At 38.8% G+C, this 20,972-nt stretch overlaps 1 protein-coding gene across 3 annotated transcripts in view; it reads right to left on the reverse strand.

Annotated features, from left to right (window-relative positions):
• Window positions 1-20,972, reverse strand: part of pde4cb (phosphodiesterase 4C, cAMP-specific b) — a 57,305-nt gene that overhangs the window by 21,758 nt on the left and 14,575 nt on the right. The window contains exon 1 of one of the 3 annotated variants that reach the window (XM_059340874.1): window positions 13,171-13,598. The exons of the other annotated variants lie outside the window; for them this stretch is intronic. Coding sequence (XP_059196857.1) covers window positions 13,171-13,304 — 134 coding nt within the window. The 5' untranslated portion in view covers window positions 13,305-13,598. Of the gene's footprint in view, window positions 1-13,170; window positions 13,599-20,972 lie in introns of those variants that run through there. 3 annotated transcript variants of the gene reach the window in all.

The raw sequence follows: 20,972 nt of genomic DNA on the forward strand, positions 1-20,972 counted from the left end.
GTGTGTGTGTGTGTGTGTGTGTGTGTGTGTGTGTGTGTGTGTGTGTGTGTGTGTGTGTGTGTGTGACAGCACACAGAGAGGAGATGTTGGCAGGAGAACAACAAGCAACAAAGTTGCAAATAAATGCTTTTAGTTAATAGTTTTCCTTTTTTCAGATACACTGGTACTTTATAAAACATAGCTTGTAGTGTATGTTTTGGACTTTCATCCACAAACAAGCTGTATTTTCTTCTTCTCCTCCTGCTGTGATTGGCCAACATGGCTTTATGTTAGGGTTTACTGCTGCCTGTCAGTCTGGTGTTCTGTGTCTTCATTTGGTCATAGATCTATCTCAGTGATTGTGTGGACGGGATTTATTTTTTCTTCTTGAGAATGAAGGAAGAAAAAAAGACATTCTCATAAATTTTCATATTTAAATTCTCATTGATTCCTCGAGAAAATAAATAAATAAAGGATAAATGAACCACAACCTTCTCCAGATGCTACAGCTGTATTGATAATCCAGATCAGACACGGATAGAAGATAAATGCATATAAAGCCACACACTGCTCACTTCTGGTGAGAAAACTTAAGAAAAAGGATCAAATCAGTTTTTGGACAGTGTGCTGCTCACATAGAATCACTCTCTGAACCTCATGGATGCTCATTTTAACAATAAAGATAAAAACAGCCAGAAACAGTGAACATGGTGCAGCTCTATGCCTCTTGCACCATGTTGTATTCGAAATCAAGGAATGCTAAAAAAAAGTTTCCTGCACCCTGAAGAATCCGGTTAACATCAGAGCATCACTGCTGTAACAGCTGAACCTGGTCTCACAGGAATCCGTGAAACTGACACGGATTTCGCTACAATGCAAGTTAATATTTGTTCCTATTGGTTTGTTCCAAGTCACGTGACTTTCAAGGTCCCGGCGGTCAGAACAAAAAACATGGCGGACAATTCTCTCTAATTTTTAGTGAAAAAATCAATATTTTGACTTAGTTTCTGCATAAAAATGGATTTTGATCACATTTCTAGCGAGAAATATATGTTTTATTTTCTAAATATTCACTCAGTGAATGTACATAATCACTTTGTATGTTGGAATAGCCACGGGATATGACTGGCATTAACTTGCATTGTAGCCAAATCCGTGTCAGTTTCACGGAAATTTGAGTGATTCCGTGGCTATTCCACGGATTTAGAGTTAAGCAAATCCGTGGCTATTCCACAGATTCCTGTGAGACCATGTTGAACAGCTGGTTACTGTTGGTACATTTGGTTTATCGCCCAGAACAAGGTGAATTACTGCTGTTCATCAGTCTGCTGCTGATGAAATATTACTCTTCTTCATGGAGCCACGCCTCCATGAAGAGCTGATGAAATATTACTCTTCTTTAGGAGCCACGCCTCCATGAAGAGCTGATGAAACATTACTCTTCTTTTAGAGCCACGCCTCCATGAAGAGCAGCTGCTGCTTCATCCACCTGACCATCCAAACACAGAAACACTCTGAGTCCAACATCAACATCTGATCTCAGAGCAGCTCATGTCTCTCTAAATATAGCCAAGGGGAGGAGAAGGTTGCACCAGTCAAACCAGCTGCTGTGTTATTATTTTTCTGTGACCTTTGACCTACAGGCAGAGGAAACACTCCTTAAAAACAGCAGACATCTGTTTTGATTGCTGTCACGAGAGAGAAAAGAAGAAGGAAAGCGAGATAAGAAAGGAGGCAGACTGACTGTTACTCTATCAGATCCTGAGTGTAATAAATACAACATATTAAATATATATATAAATATATCAACACAAACTGTAGAAACCTTGGTGTGTCTACAACCGGTGGAGCTGTGCACTTCATTACAAAGTGTGAAGTGTTTTCACACTAGTTTTAACATTAGAGTTGCAACAATCATTCAGAAAAAAAAATCATTTTTATATTTTACATTTTTCATGCAAAAATGGCAGGAAAAGCTTTTTTTCAGCCTCTCAAACACAGAGATGTCCTGCTGTTTGAACTGACAAAACAAGACATTTAAAGACTTCAACATTTCATTTTTTTGACATTTGTTGTTTGTTATTTAACTGATAAACCGAGATGCAGCTTCATCAATAAAAAAGGAATTATTAGTTGCAGTTTACATACTTTGTATACGCTGCAGATGCACCACAATATATTAAGTTCTATTATATTACATTACCACAATATATTCAGTTCTACTTCAGGTTAACCTCCTGATGCTTTCTGCTTTTCATTTTACAAGAGTTGTAGCTACGGAGTAGATCTCAGCACAAACTCACAATCGCCATTTATTTATTTTTCAATTTCAGTTTTGTCTTATCGAGGCATCATTGTCAGAAAACTATGTTTTAAGTAAAGTATAGTTACTTATAGGTTTAAGAGGGAGGGGCGCGTATATAAACCCTTTGGGCTTTTTGATCTTTCCTGCATTTTCTTTTACTGTTTCTTGTACTGTTATTTCCTAACGATTGTATGTTTTTTTTAAGTGCAAACAACAATAAATAAAAGAAAAATAAAAAAAACAGTCTTTCCCCTCGTCTCCTGGTTGGAGGTGACAGGTTGGTAGGACTGGCAGTGATTTATTTAATACTTTAATACTGGCAGTGATTTATTTAATACTTCTGCAGCTGTTTTCTTGTGCATCAATCTTGGTGGAACTCTGAAGACTGGCCCTTTAAACATGAATGTGACTGGAGCAGAGCTGCAGTGGTTAACTTGTTGGAGTCTCAGAGGTTGATCCAGTCCTGCGGTCAGGTATTGATCCTGGAGTCTATGAGCAGTGATTAGCTCTGTCCGTCCAGCCGGGAGAAATCCATAGAGAGGCTGATGAGCATTAACATCATTAGAAGCTGGTTAGGAGGGAAACACACTGGGCCAGAACCAGCCAGAACCACACACACACACACACACACACACACACACACACACAGGCAGCGTGTGATTACAGCTCAGCAGCAGAGATCTAGATTTGGCTTCAGAATCGACCTGAAAATCGAACAACCTCACATCACACTGGCTGCATCTGGACCGGCTGGTTCAGGGCACGAACACACACACACACACACACACACACACACACACACACACACAGTGTGTCTTTGCCCAGCAACAGGCCCTCAGAGCTCCTCTAATCATCTTCATGCACTAACTGGCGCCTTTCGGTTTACAGTGATTGAGTCCAGCGGCAGGCAGCAGCGCTCCTCTTCCTCTTCTAATTACTGAAGACGAACCAGGAGCAGCCAATCACAGCGCTGATCAGCACGACACTGAGACAGCTGAGGGAGAGTTTCTGTCTTAATTGTTTTGAGGTGATTACATAATGTAACATTCTTCTCTATTATCATTAACAAAAGTAGGAGGAAGTACATTATTATTGAACAGGATAATGTGGATTTTGAATTCTGTATGGACATTTTTTAGATACACTGCACTGCAAAAAAGCCAACTTGTATTTTTTGGCCTAAAACTGTGATTTAAGTTGGTAAAACTTGGAAATATAAATGATTGACATTTAGGGCAATAATGTAAGTTAGCACAACAAAGGAAGCCAGTTGTCTGCTCAAAAACAAGTTGGTGAGTTGTTGTTACTTATATCTTTAAGTTGGGGTTCACAACAAGGGACAATAGTTCTGATAACTCTTATTTCTTTGTTGGGAAATTTGGTCATTAGCGAAAGCTAGCGGCTAACTGATGCTAGCGGCTAACTGATGCTAGCGGCTAACGGATGCTAGCGGCTAACTGATGCTAGCGGCGCTGCTTGTTACAGCTACAAGAGTAGCCATTAGCGTATCAATGCTAACTCAAAATTGTGGTCACAACATTAGCTGACATTTCATAGCGGCGTTACAATCGTGCCAGAGAAATTCAGAGTTGAGCAAACTCAAAAACAAAACTTAAAATATTTAGTTTAATTGTCCAACTTAAAATTTTATGGAAGTTTGTTGCCTTGAAATTTTGAGTTCACCCAACTTTTCTTTTATTGCAGTGTGGAATGGTAACGTCTCTTAAACATATTTTATTTTAGGTAATTCTTACTTTTATGTTGTTTTATATTTATTTAAATATCATACCCTTAAAAATACTGCATGAAAACCAGCTTCAACATGAATCTGAGTCAATGTTCATCCATCATGCAACATAAACTGATGAAGCATCTTTAAAGCACACACACACACACACACACACACACATACATACATGTCTTTAATAGTTGTGAGGACCACCACTTCCCCTAGCCCAACACACACATTTCAGGGTTTACCATCTCTGTTAGGACCTTCCCTGAAATTCATACAGATGATTAATTAAGGCCTTTAGATGCTATCCTAGCATTTTCTTTGTGAGGACTGGGAAAAATGTCCTCACAACTACAAATGTCCTCACAATGTTGGTATTCTGCCAAGGGTTGGTCCTCACAACTATATGAAGACAAACACACACACACACACACACACACACACACACACCACCTTTTCTTTTTCTTATTATATCACTGCAGTGCTTTGTAACTAGCCACATAAAGTTGTTTAGGTCTCCCCTACCTCCTCCTGCTGTGGAGGCGGAGCCCTGAAGCCTGTACAGGTGATCATGTGATCATGTGATCAGGTGACCAGGTGATCAGGTGATCAGGTGTGTGCAGCAGCCTGCTGCATGTGGAAGTCTTCCCTCATTTGTTTGGATTGTGTAAAAGTCAACCAACCACTATTGTCTAATCCTGCAGCAGGATAATATAACAGAGCCTCTTTGTGAAGAGTTGATGTGTCTGAGCTGGTCACCATGTCTGAGAGCTGTCAGGACAACAGTCAGGTCTCTATTCTAACAGTTCTGTTATACACAAGAACACACACATCACACTGGTTGCTGACGTCAGCTGTGGTTTCATGGCTGCTGCTGGATGCCGATCCACCAGGCCTGTTATTACTCTCTGCCCAACGCTCCGCTCACTCCACTTCTGTTTTACCACCAAATAAGAGCCTCCAACACAAAGCATGCTATGAAACATGCTAAAAAGGTACAAGCCGGAAACCATCTGGCCGACTGGTGGACCAGTGGGACGTCTGTCTGTTGTAGGAACACAGAGAGAACCAGAGACTGGGAGCAGAGGCTCCAGAGACCGGGAGCAGAGGCTCCAGACTGGGAGCAGAGGCTCCAGAGACCGGGAGCAGAGGCTCCAGAGACCGGGAGCAGAGGCTCCAGAGACTGGGAGCAGAGGCTCCAGAGACTGGGAGCAGAGGCTCCAGACTGGGAGCAGAGGCTCCAGAGACTGGGAGCAGAGGCTCCAGACTGGGAGCAGAGGCTCCAGAGACCGGGAGCAGAGGCTCCAGACTGGGAGCAGAGGCTCCAGAGACTGGGAGCAGAGGCTCCAGAGACTGGGAGCAGAGGCTCCAGAGACTGGGAGCAGAGGCTCCAGAGACTGGGAGCAGAGGCTCCAGACTGGGAGCAGAGGCTCCAGAGACTGGGAGCAGAGGCTCCAGACTGGGAGCAGAGGCCTGTGGTCCTGTGGTTCAGTGGTTTGAGGCGTCAGCCGTGAATTGCGTGAATGATTTAGGATCACGTCCAGTGAACAGCCACTGGCATGTCAATACTTCCTGTCTGTCCTCACTCGGGGTCAAATTCTTTGTCACGAAAGAGCAAAACCATGTGAATACATGTGTTAGATATCATCTCATTCTAGAAAGATGACACAGATCTGAAGGTTTCGGCTGTGAAACCCAAAAGACAAAAGTCCCTGGAGCGGAAAACTGGACGGATATATGACATCATCATGACATCACATGTGACATCTGCAGGACAGCTGTGAAACGGCTGAGAAGAGACTGAATGAACATAAAGTCACAACAGCAGCTTGGTGCAGAGATGAAACTAGTCCCAGTATGAACTGGGAATCACAGACTAGGAGTCAGTGGACCAACGCTAGCGAGGCACTGGATCACAAAACTCACAAGTTCAGATCACAGTTTTGAGTCACAAGTTGGATAATTTTTTTAATCGGCAAATAAAAAAGGAAGAAAAATAACAGCTATTTTTTTACTAGGTTAATAATAATCACTAGGATAGGGTAAAAGTTGGATCAGATTTGAACTTTGACAAACCACTAATATAATTCATTTTGAATGTGAGTTTGGTATAAAAACTGTAAATATTGTAAAAAAATGCATATATATATATATATATATATATATATATATATAGATGTGATTCCTGGTCACTGCTTGTAGTTCAAGTTCAATCAAATGAAAACCTCACTGATATAAAAAGGAGCGGAGAAAAGATTTGATTCTTCAAACTATAAAATAATTATTTTGCCATGTGTTTAATTTCCAGCCAATTGATTGACCATCAACACTTGCAGAATAAATCAAAACTTTATTGTGAGACCACTCACAATAAGCTGTTATTTATCCTGCAACTAGTCCTGATGTTTCACCTCCTCAGACTTCTGGAAGTAGAGCAGCTGGAGTAGAGCCAGAAGCCCTCACTGTGTTTCTACATGAGTCATCCTCTCTCTACACTTCATCTCAAGAACTGAGGAGGAACTTCAGTCAGAGGTTATAACTCTTTTTTGGCAGAAAATGAAGTGCACTTAAAACTGGACACGCTACTGAATCAGCTGTGCAGAATTCAATCTCCTGAACTGAACCATCAGATCCAGATCACTGAGACATACGATGTAACAAGTACAGAATGAACTACAGCAGGTGGAGCTGCAGCCTGCATCAACCATCAACACCTGTGTACAGGTGAGTCAACCTGAGCAGCTGTGATGACATCACTGACTGGTGCTCCGTGAGCAACAGCCAACGTGACTCTTTGTTTACATCATGTTGCAACATGCTGGCAGCTCTCAGTGACCTTTGACCTCCTGTAGAGTGAGCTGTGCGTCACATGGCAGCGTGTTGACATGGGCTGAGGCCCCGAGGGCCCCGAGGGCCCCGAGCTGCCAGCAAAGGTCACATCTCGTCTCTGAAGAGTCGGGAGGACGAGCTGCATGCAGACAGCAGGAATACATATATATAAATATATATAAATATATATAAATACCTGCTGGAGATATTCATCTTTAACCAATTAACCAATTAAATATCAGATAGGCTGATCAATTCATCAGAGCTCCATCAAAACAGAGGCTGGCCCATAAGGGATTTTTGAGACCAATGCAGATTCTGATTTTAGAGAAAATTAATCGATAACGGATATGGTGGCCGACAGAGCAATTTTTGAGCTGGAGTAAAAAATAGACCTTTTTTATGTGGATTATGCACCAACAACACTGTCAACTTTCAAGTCACATCTCAAAACACACCTGTTTAGACTAGCCTATCCCTAATATATTCATCATTTTTAAATTACAATTTTTCTCTGTACTGTTTCAGTGTTGTTTATTATTACTGTCATTGCTGTTTTATTATTATCGTTTTGTTTTGTTTTTAATTGTTTATTGTAAGGTGACCTTGAGAGTCCTGAAAGGCGCCTATAAATAAAATGCATTATTATTATTATTATTAATATTTCACCACTCTGCAAATGTTGCCCTGCTTTCTCAAACATAAAACGTTATTACATAATATTTAACATTATTATGCATTATTATACATTGTACAAACAATGTATTACATTGCATTACATTACATTGTCAACCAATTCTCTAAATCATAGGAATAAATTAAATTGCTTAATAAACATCAATAATGTTCAGTCAATTGCTGACTATTTAAAAAAAAAAAAGAATAAAAAAACTAATAGCTAACACGTTTTCTGCATTATATATTGCAAAATATATTATTATTGTGAATATATTGTGTTTCCATAAAGGCACATATCGGTCAACATATACACCGATACCAATAGACCAATATCTGCTCAAAATATCAGTAAAATGATACATCTTTTGCCTCATGATTGTAATATATATTTCTTTAGTCAATTTGTCTTTTTTTAATGATTTTTTCATGATGAATCTTAAGTGATTACGTAATAATCTCTGATGATTCCCTCCATATCTTCAATCATCGGTCAAAATGATCACAATTACATTTTTTTTTTTTAAGATCAGATATCAGCTGGTTCCTGGTTCCTGATCTGATGGAGGTTTCTATGATGGAGGTTTTTGTCTGACCACGACAACAGAAAAACTGTGATGTTGATAGAATATTTTCTGATCATTTAGTTTATTAATTTAATTGCATGAATCTGGTGAATCTAGAGACATAGAGGCGTTCTAATAGTTTTAGGATGTCAGTCGTTGTGGGAAGTTATTCTGCTGAAGCCTGATCTCATCTCATCAGGATGATTTAGAGTTTCTGTGGTTTCAGGCTGTGAGAATGTTATTGTCCCGACAATAGTTTCCATACATGTCTCAGAGAAGAGAATGAGCTCCATGCATCACAGTAAAGAGAAGCTGACCACAGCAGCAACTCCAGCTGAACACATTCACAACAACACCAACATGTCTGCATAGCGCTTTTCTTACTTGGTCTGAAGCAGCTGCAGGAAATATTGATTTACTTAAGAAATCTTTTTTTTGTCAGATTTGTCAGTAGATCATAGATAAAGAGCAGCAGGCAGATCATTTCAGACCTCCAACACACAATGAGAGTTCACAAAGCTGTTCTCTGAGCTTCAAGTTAAGACAAACCTGTCTGAAAGGTGTGTTTTATTCACAGTTTTAGATAAATTTCCACTCTGACAAAAATACAGTAATGTAAAAGTAAGACTGAAAACTTAATAACCAGAGCAAAGACAGATCTGAAGCACTGAATAACAAAACTGTCCAATGGAGAAAAATGGAAAAGCAGCACATCAACAGATTTAATGTATAAGAATGAAACAAAACTGCCCTTAAAAATACTAATTGGTTAACCTCATGAATATCTGTGAGAAGTGTGTTTGCATGTTAATTATTCAAACACACACCAGAAACTTAAATAATCCCATAAACACAGGAACATAAACTGGTCAGACTCAGTGAGGTTCTGTTGAACAACTATGAGACATTTCATCATTCTGTCTCCAACATGCAGAGAGAAACTACTTCCTGTCTGCTTCCACCTCCAAGAAATATATAAATAAATATAAATAAATATATAAATATCACAACACAACTCTCATTTATTGTATTAAATTCATCTTGTACTTCAAACTTACTGAAGAGCAGCTATAAACTGAGTCCAAAAGTATTTTCTCCCACAGGACGGAGCTGAGGAGAAACCCACCTGAACTAAGTTTATTGAATATATGTTTTATTTATTATATTATTATATTTATTACCATTTAACTTATCATCACATTACAGCTGATTATGGGGCTGTAGTGCTGCTTTCTTCCTCTCAGTTGTTGATCTACATGTGGTCAGCTCCTCTTCTCTCTATGACTCAATGAGACTCTATGTCTAGCTGACATCAGTGAGACGTGCTGAGAGGTAAATAAATCCAGATGAGTCTGACGTTAGTCATCATCATCATCATCATCATTACTGAAGTTTCACATGAAATACTGAAGAAAACAGCACTAATGGCCAGGACAAGATAGAAATGAAAGGAGAACATAGAATAGGACACAAACAGAAACTGAGATAAAAGCTTAGAAAACAACTAAATAACTAAACTAGATCAGGCTAAAGGTAAAGAGGAGCTGGTTTGTTATTTGTATTATTTTGCCCCTCACATTTTTTTCTATTCCAGTTCTAACACAGTTGTATATATTATTTCTGTTTTGAAGTTTAGAGCCTTTAGACCCTCTGACGGTGGCGTAACAATGCGGCAAATTTCCAAATTTGCAGTGCAAGTACATGCAGGAAAACACGACTCATATTAATGTTTCAGACTGTTCTCTGCAGCCGTCCTGCAGACGGAGGAGTAAAGATTGACGTGATGTGGAGTTTAACTGTGTCCAATGTAAAAACAAAAGTAAATGACAATATATATAACTTCCGTGGCTCACGTCACCTGCAACTACTTCACTTTCAGTATTTATTACATTTATTAATATTAGTTTTTTGGCCTAAACCCAGGTCAGTGGTTTTATTGCGTAATTTCACCAAAACTGCAGCCTGTTTTTACAACAGTGCTATAATGATTGTGTGCTACTTTTAGAACGATACGCTGCCGTTTTGACCAAAGCTCATATGTGTGTATGTGTGTGTGTGTGTGTGTGTGTATGTGTGTATGTGTGTATGTGAGGTAATGGTCTATTCTGTCATTGAGGTTGGATATCTTGTTGACTGATCACATATTGGGAATCTAAATGTCTACTTTCATGCCGTACAAAACATGAAGACCTAATGAGGGCTTTATTAAAGATAAAAACAGCTGTTTGACCAGTAAAGGATAAAGCTGCCAGGCTGAGCAAACTGGTTGAATATATAACGCAATATAAAAGCAATAGAACAGGGTCAGTAATAAGAAAGCATGATGAGATATGATTTTCATTCATTTATCTTATCCCAGCTGACTCTGGGAGAGAGGCAGGTCTCACCCACGGCCAGTTTAGAGTCACCAGTTAAACCAGTTAAAGTGCAGGTTGTTTTTGGACTGGGAGGAAGCCGGACCCTCGCTGACACGGGGAAAACATGAGAACTCCACATATTAGAGCTGCAGAACCGGGACCCTCTTCCTGTGAGGCCAGAGCGCTAAGCTAACCGCTACACCACCGTGTAGCCCGGTATGATTTACAATCCAGTCAGAAATACAAGCGGAGACGCGGTGCCGAGGTGATGTGTACCAGCAGAGGTCAAACTGTCCTGGTGGAACCATGGATATATAAATATATATATATATATATATAGATATATACAGAGAACTGGGCCTGTTCTGTGCATGCCTATCAAAATAGCTCAGTGGTGCATAAAAGCCAAAAAAGGACAATTTGGTGTATAAAATGACCAAAATCTTCCACATTATTGGCTTACGGAGTAAACACAATGCACTAGCATTCCCTTTAACCCGCCTCCCAATCACTTGGTGTGGTGGTCATTCATATGAATAGAGGAAGGAAAATAACTGGATTGGATATCATCAAACTATACATTGTTTAGGACAGACAGTAATGATTTAAATAAGGGATATTTAAGTGTAACGAGAAGCTGATGTACCTTTAAAAAAACTGCTAATTTACAAAAGTCTCTTTCATAATCTAAAGCTGGGGACAGACTACACAACTTTCACTGTCTTTACAGAGTCTGTACCTAGTCTAATGTCAGTCAGGTATAAAAATGTTAAAAAAACAACATAAAACAGACAGAAAGAACGTTTGAATATATCACCTCTGTCTCCTCTTCTATTCTGTCTAATAAAGATGAAAAATGCCCCAAAAAGTCCATTCGATCCGATCACTGATGCCTTTCCCTCATCATAACCGTAAAATCAGCAGAAGCTTAATAAACAGTGACAGACGTGAATCTCTGTTTGCCAAAACTAACTGTAAAAGCTCTAAACTAAGTGTAAAAGCTCTAAACTAAGTGTAAAAGCTCTAAACTAACTGTAAAAGCTCTAAACTAAGTGTAAAAGCTCTAAACTAAGTGTAAAAGCTCTAAGTTCACACCGTAAAGCATGATGATGACAGCAGCATGTTCCCGTATAGGAACCAATGGAAACTCCTACTGAAGGGTTGAGGGTTAAAGGGATCTGGATGATTATAAAGTTTCTCTGCTTTCTGACTGTGTTATTACACACATGTGGTCTCTCCATCAGGCCTATAAATACGTCTCAGCGTTCATTAGCAATCTGCCTTTGAAGGGTTTTTATTGGTGGGTTGACATTATAAAGACACTTTGATGCCCTAACCCGCCTAGCGACCATGATGTCATCACGACTCTCTGAGAGGCAAAATTAGTCACATTTCCTTCTGTGATGCTGGAGGCAGCAGGTTTATCATCTGGGGACCATGAATGTGTGTGTGTGTGTGTGTGTGTGTGTGTGTGTGTGTGTGTGTAGTAATGAATGAACAATAGATAGCGCTAGGTAAACTACAGTTTATTAGTTGTTGTCTGTCATCGAATGATTTATAAAACTGAACTTTTGAACTTTTGAACTTTTTAAATGACAACCAATACCTTCTTTATTGTTTATTTGTGATATTATGTAAAAAAGTGAATTTTATAACGTTAAAAGGAGAATATTTTAACATATACAGCTCTAAATTTACATTAATTTGATTTGTTAATAAATTAATACTCTCAGCCTCTCACTCTGATTCAGATCTTCAGTAATCATCATCATTACATTAACAAGCAGACAACTAAATCAGCTCCTTGTTGAGTCTAAGCTTGATTCCTAAAGTCCTGTTATGTTATTTAGTTTAGTTTAATCTCTCCACCTTCTTACAGCTGATCGTCATTTTGACATAAATGACCAGAGGGCTTAGTGTTGTTTCTGGTCTCACTACTGTAAGTCATTCTAGATGTAATTGTCATAAAAATCATTCAGATTTATGTGGTACATTAATACTGCACACTTGTAATAAAAGTTCTCTGAAAAAATGTTTCTACTATAAGGTAAAAAAATATCAATTAAGTCTCTGCAACGGATGACTGTTGGGATACGATGGTGATATTAAAGGAGATTAAATGAAAAAACAATCATTAAATACTATTTAGTCCACTGAAGACCCTTCAAAATCTAAGTAGCACAGACTCACTGTCAGACTGAATGAGAGGAATAATCACTATAGTTTACATATTAAATGCTGACTATCAGTGAACTTCATTAGGAATGTTACAGGAATATTTTTAGAGGCAAAATCAGGATATGATGGAAATCTCTCGCACCTGAAAGAATGCTTACTTTAAGAATATACATGTACACACATATATATATATATCATGTAATATATATCATATAATATATATTATTGTACTGTACTGTATATTATTATTATACAGTACAAGAACCATAATAATATATTTATACTAACTTCTCCTGCAGTAAAGTTATAGTGACTTCGTCATAACTTATGAAGTGTTTGTCAGCTGAAGCATTGTGAAAGAGACAGAACTACACACAGTGTTGAGTTGTGCAATGACAACATCTGGAGTAAACACATCTGGATTAATACATCTGGAGTAAACACATCTGGATGAACACATCTGGAGTAATAAACACATCTGGAGTAATAAACACATCTGCATTAACACATCTGTATTAACACATCTGGAGTAAACATGTGGCCTACCGCCTCCGTTTCTGCACTATGTCGATGGGCCGGTTAACGGCGCGCGGAGAGCCGCAGATGTTCCCGTTCCTCACGGTGAAGTACCGGTCCTGGACCGGGGCGGCCACATACACACAGTCCGTCGGGAGACTCATGCTGCTGCTTGTTTTACTCCTTCTGCTCCTGCTCCTCCACTAGTCCTCCTCCTCCTCCTCCTCCTCCTCCGGACGCTCCGCTACTTCTCGGCTCTGGTGCGCTCTCTCCTCCTGCTCCTCTCCACACCAGCTCCACATGGAGGCGCGGGCAGACGGAGGAGAGTCCGACTCCTCCCCGGAGTGTTCGGGCTGCATGCCTCCAGGCCGGAACGGGTCGAGAGGAAACAAGGAACTTTAAAGATTTAAAGAGTCAGAAACAGCGCGGAGCTCCGAGAGAAACTAACGATGGTAGTTTATAACGCAGAGTGGAGAGTTCAGGCTCAACTCTCTCTCTCTCTCTCTCTGGAGACTCACTGCTCCTCCTCCTCCTCCTCCTGCTCCTCCTGCTCCTCCTCCTCCCTCCTCCTCCTCCTCCCTGCTCCTCCTCCTCCTCCCCCCTCTGGCTCTCTATGAGGATCTCCTCAGCACATGGACGATTTAAAAAAGACACAAACTATGTGTGAGTGTATGTGCAGCGTGTGTGTGTGTGTGTGTGTGTGTGCAGCGTGTGTGTGTGTGTGTGTGTGTGTGTGTGTGTGTGTGTGTGTGTGTGTGTGTGTGTGTGTGTGAAAGGGGGGGGGGGGGGGTCTGTGGTCGTAGTAGTTGTGTCACGTGTGTGTGTGTATTTAGTTTGTGCAGTGTGTACAGTAATGTAGTAATGTATATCCAGTATGTGGTGTGTGTGTGTGTGTGTGTGTGTGTGTGTGTGTGGCCGCCTGCTGCACATATTTTAACCGTTTACAGGCTCAGCAGACACACACAGCTACATTGACTTATGTCACTTCTGGTGACATGACATAGGGCTGGGCGATATGGACCAAAAGTCATATCCCGATACATTTAGGCTGAATATCGATATACGATATATATCCCAATATTTTCATCACAAAGTGAGAGCAAATGTTCAGTCAAAGTCAAATATGACATGGTGTACCTCTTTTTTTTTTTTTTAAATCAAAGGTCCATGAAGTGCACATTTAAATAAAAAACATCTTAAATAAAAATAGCCTATGAAATTAAATAGGCCAATCTTTTTCTGAAATAAATATATTTATATGAGAAAAGAATAACGAACGTCACAAAAGAACTAAATACGACAAACCCTAGTAAGGGCAGCAATTATATATAATGAAAGAAAAAAAAATGCGATATGGTCTAATTCCATTTCACATTTAAAAATATATCGATATATTTTTTATATCAATATATCGCCCAGCTCTACATAGACTGACCCTGACTATAACCGCTATGAACCTTCACCACTGACAGGAAAAAACTTTTTCTTTTCCCTCCAGCTCCAGTTGAACTAGTCGGCCTCAGATGTGTCAACATAATAAATCAATAATCATTTGGCATAAATAGGCCTTTATGTCGTAACATTACATTAGTTCTAGTCTGTCATCATATGCTTTATAAAATGAAAAAGAGATATCAATATATTGGTAATTCTTTTGAACAGAACTGAACTTGTTTTTATTGGTAAAATGACAACCAATAACTTGTTTATTGAATATTTGTGATCATGTTGTGTTAAAAATGTTTTTTTCTCTAAAATTAGAATATTTTAACATCTACAACTTTAATTTTAAATTAATCTAATTGATTTTATGAATGAAACTATACTTTCACTCCAGATCATCTGCCGTCTGTTGGACGAGCAGCCGGAGATGGAAAACACGTTTATCACAATAAACAGAACAATAATAATTTTGCACCTGGTCATAAAACAAATGAAACCACAACTCAACTCTCTAATACACTTTCAGCTTCACAACAATCCTATAAACTCAATCAAGCATTTCCATATATTGTTATTGCTGTTGTTAAAACAGCACCATATATGGTCGTTTCCAGCAGCAGGTTAGTTGTATAATAATTAAATAAAACGAGTCCTGATGCAGCGAGCTCCAATCGCTGCTGATGGACCTGATGATGTCACCAACTGACCGACTCGCTGCTGTCGACATCACACACAAATATTTGTCTTTTCAGAAACATGGCAGCCGTCCCAGCTGGACGTGTTGGGAGGCACATAAAGAGGAGCTGCAGGGACGTAGAACGTCCAAAAAACTCTTAAAAAACTGGCCTGACCTATAAAAAGTGGTGACGTGGTGAAGATGTGGAGGCAGAATCAGATATTTTACTTCCAGCTGCTCAACTTGACCAGGTTTATGTAAAAGCTGCTGCCTGAACTCCTTTTTATTCATACATATATATGATATACACTGTAAAACTTTTTACTGTAAAATTACAGTAAATTACTGGCAGCAGTTTCTCCAGTAAGTTACTGTAAAACTTACTGTACCTCTACTGTTTTATAGAAATACAGGTCCGTTTACTGACAAACTGTCTCGAAACGCAGAAAAAAATAGCATGACATTTAAATGTTTAACTCTAAATTATGTTACAACTAATCTATTTAAACTCTATATTAGGATTGCTGGAAAAACAACACATTGTGATTATTTCAGCCCAGACAAAAAAGAAATAAAATAAAACTTGTCTTCTTTTCGAAAATAATGACTTAACTTTCCTGACATGCTCAGCTGAAAACAGTAAATTCCTGAAAAAAAATATATAATTTTGATCGTTGGAATGCCTCAGCAATCATAATCCCACAATGCATTGTTTTCACAGCAATATACTGTACAATCATAATACAGCAAGTTACTGTTAGAATTTGACTATAATTTACAGCAAAGTCTTACAGTGTATATATATATGGCTCTACAAACTAATTGATGAATTATAATATTACATTATTTTCTCACTTCATTCTAACCTGTAGTTTTGATTGGGAAAAAAGGCACAAAACTCCTTATCCGCACTTACTTTCAAGTAAAATATGATAAAACAATTACTGAAGTAATTAGCATTTAGCATTAGCATGTAGCCGAGGTGTCCCAGTGTCCCAGTTAGACTGGACTGGAGCCCATTTAGCATTAGCATGTAGCCAAGGTGTCCCAGTTAGACTGGACTGGAGCCCCGCCCCCCTCCCACTGATCTCTCCTCCCTGCTTGTGCAACGTGCTTGTGAAACATGTTGGAGCTGGACCAGATGCGGGTGGAGGTCTGCAGAGAACGAGGTGTTTGTGAGCCGCTGTGTAACCAAACCCAGCAGCCAGAGGACTGGAGGCTCCAGCTGGCTGCGGCTCCGATGACCACATAGCGTCTGGTAATGAGGACGGGCTGCCAGCAGAGAGCCAGGACTCTGTGTTCATCAGCACCATGTTTATACTGATGTACAGGCAGTGGTGGAAAGTAACTAAGTACATTTACTCAAGTACTGTACTTTAGTGCAATTTTGAGGTAGGACTTACATTTTTTAATTTGTTTTACAAGACAAACAAAAGCGAACCAATACAGTTCCAACCATATGACAAATGAAGGAGGCTGTGGGCCAGATGAGCCCACAGTAACAACAACAACACAACACAACACAACAAACCAAAACAAAACAAAACAAGGAGCCCAAGGCAGCGTTGGTGTGTCCAAAGTAAAACTTCAGCATAGAGATCTGCCCGGTAACCACTGTACCATTGGCATATGAGGAATCACAATAAAAGAGTAGTGTCCATATTATATTTCCACGTGATTACTTCTGAAGCGCCCTCACCACCTTCATCCTACCTCTATAGTACAAAAAAAAGAAAGTAAAAAAAGAGAGAAAAAGTGACAGGTCTAAAAGAGAATAGATTAAAAATAAAATAGTATACATTCATATACACACATGCAGTCACACATGCATATACATATAATGCTAGTACAGATAATTAGTCAAGACAGAGGTTGGCACAGGTAGATGGAACACAACTTAACAACAGTAAGGTAGGAGAAACAAAACCAAAGAGTCCGGAAAAGAGTCCGTTAAGTCACCGGTAATGAGTGAAATTGCAAAAACTTTCCCCATTTTCCTTGTACTTCTCCACCTCATTCACCAGACTGTACGATATTTTCTCACATGCTGCCACCTTACCCAGTTCGGAGACTCATTCCTGAAGTAGCGGGCCTGTAGCATCTTTCCACTTTCTCTTTTGAGGTACTTTTACATTACTTGAGTATTTCTATTTTATGTGACTTTATACTTCTACTCCACTACATTTTTAGGCAAATATTGTACTTTTTACTCCACTACATTTAGCTGACAGCTTTAGTTTCTTTTCAGGTCAAAATTTAACATAAAAACTTAAAAAATGTAAAGTCATGAGACATTTTTTTTTAAGTTAAACCTCACAACAGTATATTAAGTGGTTAAAATCAGCCCCATTAAAAAATAAATTAAAGCACTACTTGCATAAATGCATCAATACAAATAATCTAATAATATATTAGATAATACATTACAATGAGTGGGGGCGTGCTGCATAACGAGTACTTTTACTTTTGAAACTTTAAGTACATTTTGATGCTGATACTTTTGTACTTTTACTTCAGTAAGTTTTGAATGCAGGACTTTTACTGTAGTGGAGTCATTTCACAGTGTGTATTAGTACTTTTACTGAAGTAAAGGACCTGAATACTTGTTCCACCACTGTATACTGTATACTGTAAGTTATAGTGACCTTTGATCTAAATATCAGATATCAGTGTGCAGATGAGATGAAGGTTCTCAGCTACTAGAAACCTTCAACAGACACTTTCTGATGCTCTGGGTTCAGACTCTGGGTCCTAAAGGCATGACGAATCTATTTAGAAAACAGGATGTTCATTATAAAAGTTAGTTTCTGATAAGTTTATACATTCTTCTAAAAGATTGTGCTCTCTTTCAAACTTTCTTACTTGATTGGCTAATAAACATCCACATTATAACCACTCATCTGTAAAACAACACCAGAAACATACACTACTGGTCAAAAGTTTTAGAACACCCCAGTTTTTCCAGTTTTTTATTGAAATTCAAGCAGTTCAAGTCAAATGAACAGCTTGAAAGGGTCCAAAGGTAAGTGGTTAACTGCCAGAGGTAAATAAAAAAAGGTAAGCTTAACCAAAACTGGAAAATAATGTACATTTCAGAATTATACAAGTAGGCCTTTTTCAGGGAACAAGAAATGGGTTAACAACTTAACTCTATGGAGTCTTGGGCTATTTTGTCCATTTTTGAATTCTTTTCATGTCTTTGGAAGTCATTTTGTGTCTTTTTTTAGTAATTTTGTGTCTTTTTTTAGTCCTTTAGTCCAACATAAAATGTGATTTTGAATCTTTTTTTTACTTTCAAAACACTATCATGCTCAATAAAGAATTTTAAGTGTTGCAAATGTGCATTAATTTCAGAGTACACTGAGACATTAAACTGCATCATTTTCAATTAAATTCTGGAAAAGTTGGTGTGTTCTAAAACTTTTGACCAGTAGTGTATGTGACTGTTATCACAGTGTTTCAGTATAATGAATCTATACTGGGAGTTTCCTGTTATTGAAAATTATGTTTCCTGTTTTTAAATGTTAAAAAGGGAGTAGTATATTATTTTTCATGACTAAGTTTATGATATATGTTTATCTAAACTAATCCATCCATCCATTAGTTGTACTATCTTATCATTTAGAGTTGTAGGGGGCTGCCCCAGTATATTTAGGGTTGATAATAGTATTAAAGTAGTAATAAATCCTGTTTCACAGCAAATAACTCCATGTAAAGACAGTTCTGTAGGTCTGGTGGTTATGTCTGTCTTAGAGACACAACAAAACTTAGTCAGCACGTGTATGTCTTGTTTATAAAATATTTGCTCCATCTAGCGGAGGAATCTTTAACCTGTCACTGTGTGTGTGTGTGTGTGTGTGTGTGTGTGTGTGTGTGTGTGTGTGTGTGTGTGTGTGTGCAGCCTGCAGGTTTTGTGTTTGCGCTGCTCGTTCCTGTTGCTGATTTCAAACATTAACATTTTACATTCACACTGAAACTGATGCTGCTGTTACCTGCAGCCTGCTGTGTTAGTGATGCATGATATGGATGTTAATCAGCCGATACAATGATCAATAATTACAAGCTTCTCAAGATAGATACAGATAACATAACTGATCATTTACCATTTTTGTATTTTAAAAAGAAGTTCATAACCTGTAGTGTATAAAGCAAAGATGTTGATTTGATATTCCATACCTGACGTAACCAAATTAACACAACAACAATTACTCTTCAAATGTTCGTTTATTTTTCCAGTTAAGTCCTTCAGAAAATGTGTGAAACAGTTACTCTCATAAACACTCATAATTCAAATTAAATGCGTTGACATATTACTGGCAGATCACAAACTAAAAGTGTAAATACTGTCACCTACTGTATTGATATAGTATAGTATAGTATCAGCTGATCAGTTATCATGCATCCTCTTATTTGTGGCATTGAGGCATTTGTTTGCTGCAGGTTTTTACTCATATTTATATTCTCCTGCAGGATTAAAGTCCTGCTGCTTCTCCTCCCACTAAACACACCAGAGGTGTTAGTTCAGGAGGCAGAGCCTCTTCATCTGGTGGTTTTAAAGCTTTTATAATCCGTATTTGTCCAAGATAACTTGACCAACAACACCCACATTCCCCACATTTAATCTGTTTTATCAAGAGTAAAGTCAGCCTTCTGCTGATTGAGACTAGTGAAGCTGTGCTGAGTCTCCAGCAGAGGTCACTCTGAGCCCAGAAATGACTCATTTACACAGGAAACACACACACACACACATACAGTATACAGACACAGTAAGCAAACCACAGAAACAAGGCGAGAGGGCACCGAACAATAGAACCTTCCAGAACATTAAAGGGTCAATATTACTAGAACCACTATACTCTTGCATGATTCATGAACTTAGATCCATTAAAAGATAGTTTGGTGTGAAAGGAGAAAGGTTGCAAACTGCTGTGGAACAGACTTTCTCCAGCTTTAAACCCAAACAAACATCTTCCACAGCTTCAAGAACAAGACCAGCTCCAAACCTCTCAGCTGCTTTTACACCGCTGGTAAACAAAAACAACAACAACAGCAATTCTCTGGTGGAACAATCAATATGGATTTTGGGACTGGTGGCTGTGGCAGGGTGTGTGTGTGTGTGTGTGTGTGTGTGTGTGTGTGTGTGTGTGTGTGTGTGTGTGTGTACATGAGAAACGAGGAACACATGTCACATTCACGTGTTGTGAGCAGCCGGGCTGGCGGGCTGGCGGGCGGGGGAACTATTCCAGGCTCGGGGGTTTTATTTTGGGGGTCTGTGTGTTATTGTTAGCTGAGGCTCTACTGGGTCAGAAACAAGGCTCCTGCACTGGGAATGCACCAGATTACAGACTGGGACCAGTATGAGGCTCTGCAGGCTGATCTGAGAGTTTTAAACCACTTTCTGTAAATGACCTGGCTGTTTTACATTTACAGTTTTGGTTGCATCAGTAATTTTACAGAAAGAAGTCGTTGAAACAACTTCTATCAGGACAAAGGAACGTTCCCTTAGCTCCCAGTTGGTTCCTTTATCTGTATGTTATATTTATATGACAGATATGCAAAGCTACCAGATAAAACTGTAAAATCTTTTAAGCATAACCTGCAAACTTCAAGAAAAACTAAAAGATTTTTAACACACAGCTTGCAGATGAGAAACTTTTTACTGTTTCACATCAACAAGGACATTTCTTTCACATTTGAGGAAATTGAAATAATC

The sequence above is a fragment of the Centropristis striata genome, chromosome 9, assembly GCF_030273125.1.
Source record: "Centropristis striata isolate RG_2023a ecotype Rhode Island chromosome 9, C.striata_1.0, whole genome shotgun sequence".
Taxonomy (NCBI): Eukaryota; Metazoa; Chordata; class Actinopteri; order Perciformes; family Serranidae; genus Centropristis; species Centropristis striata.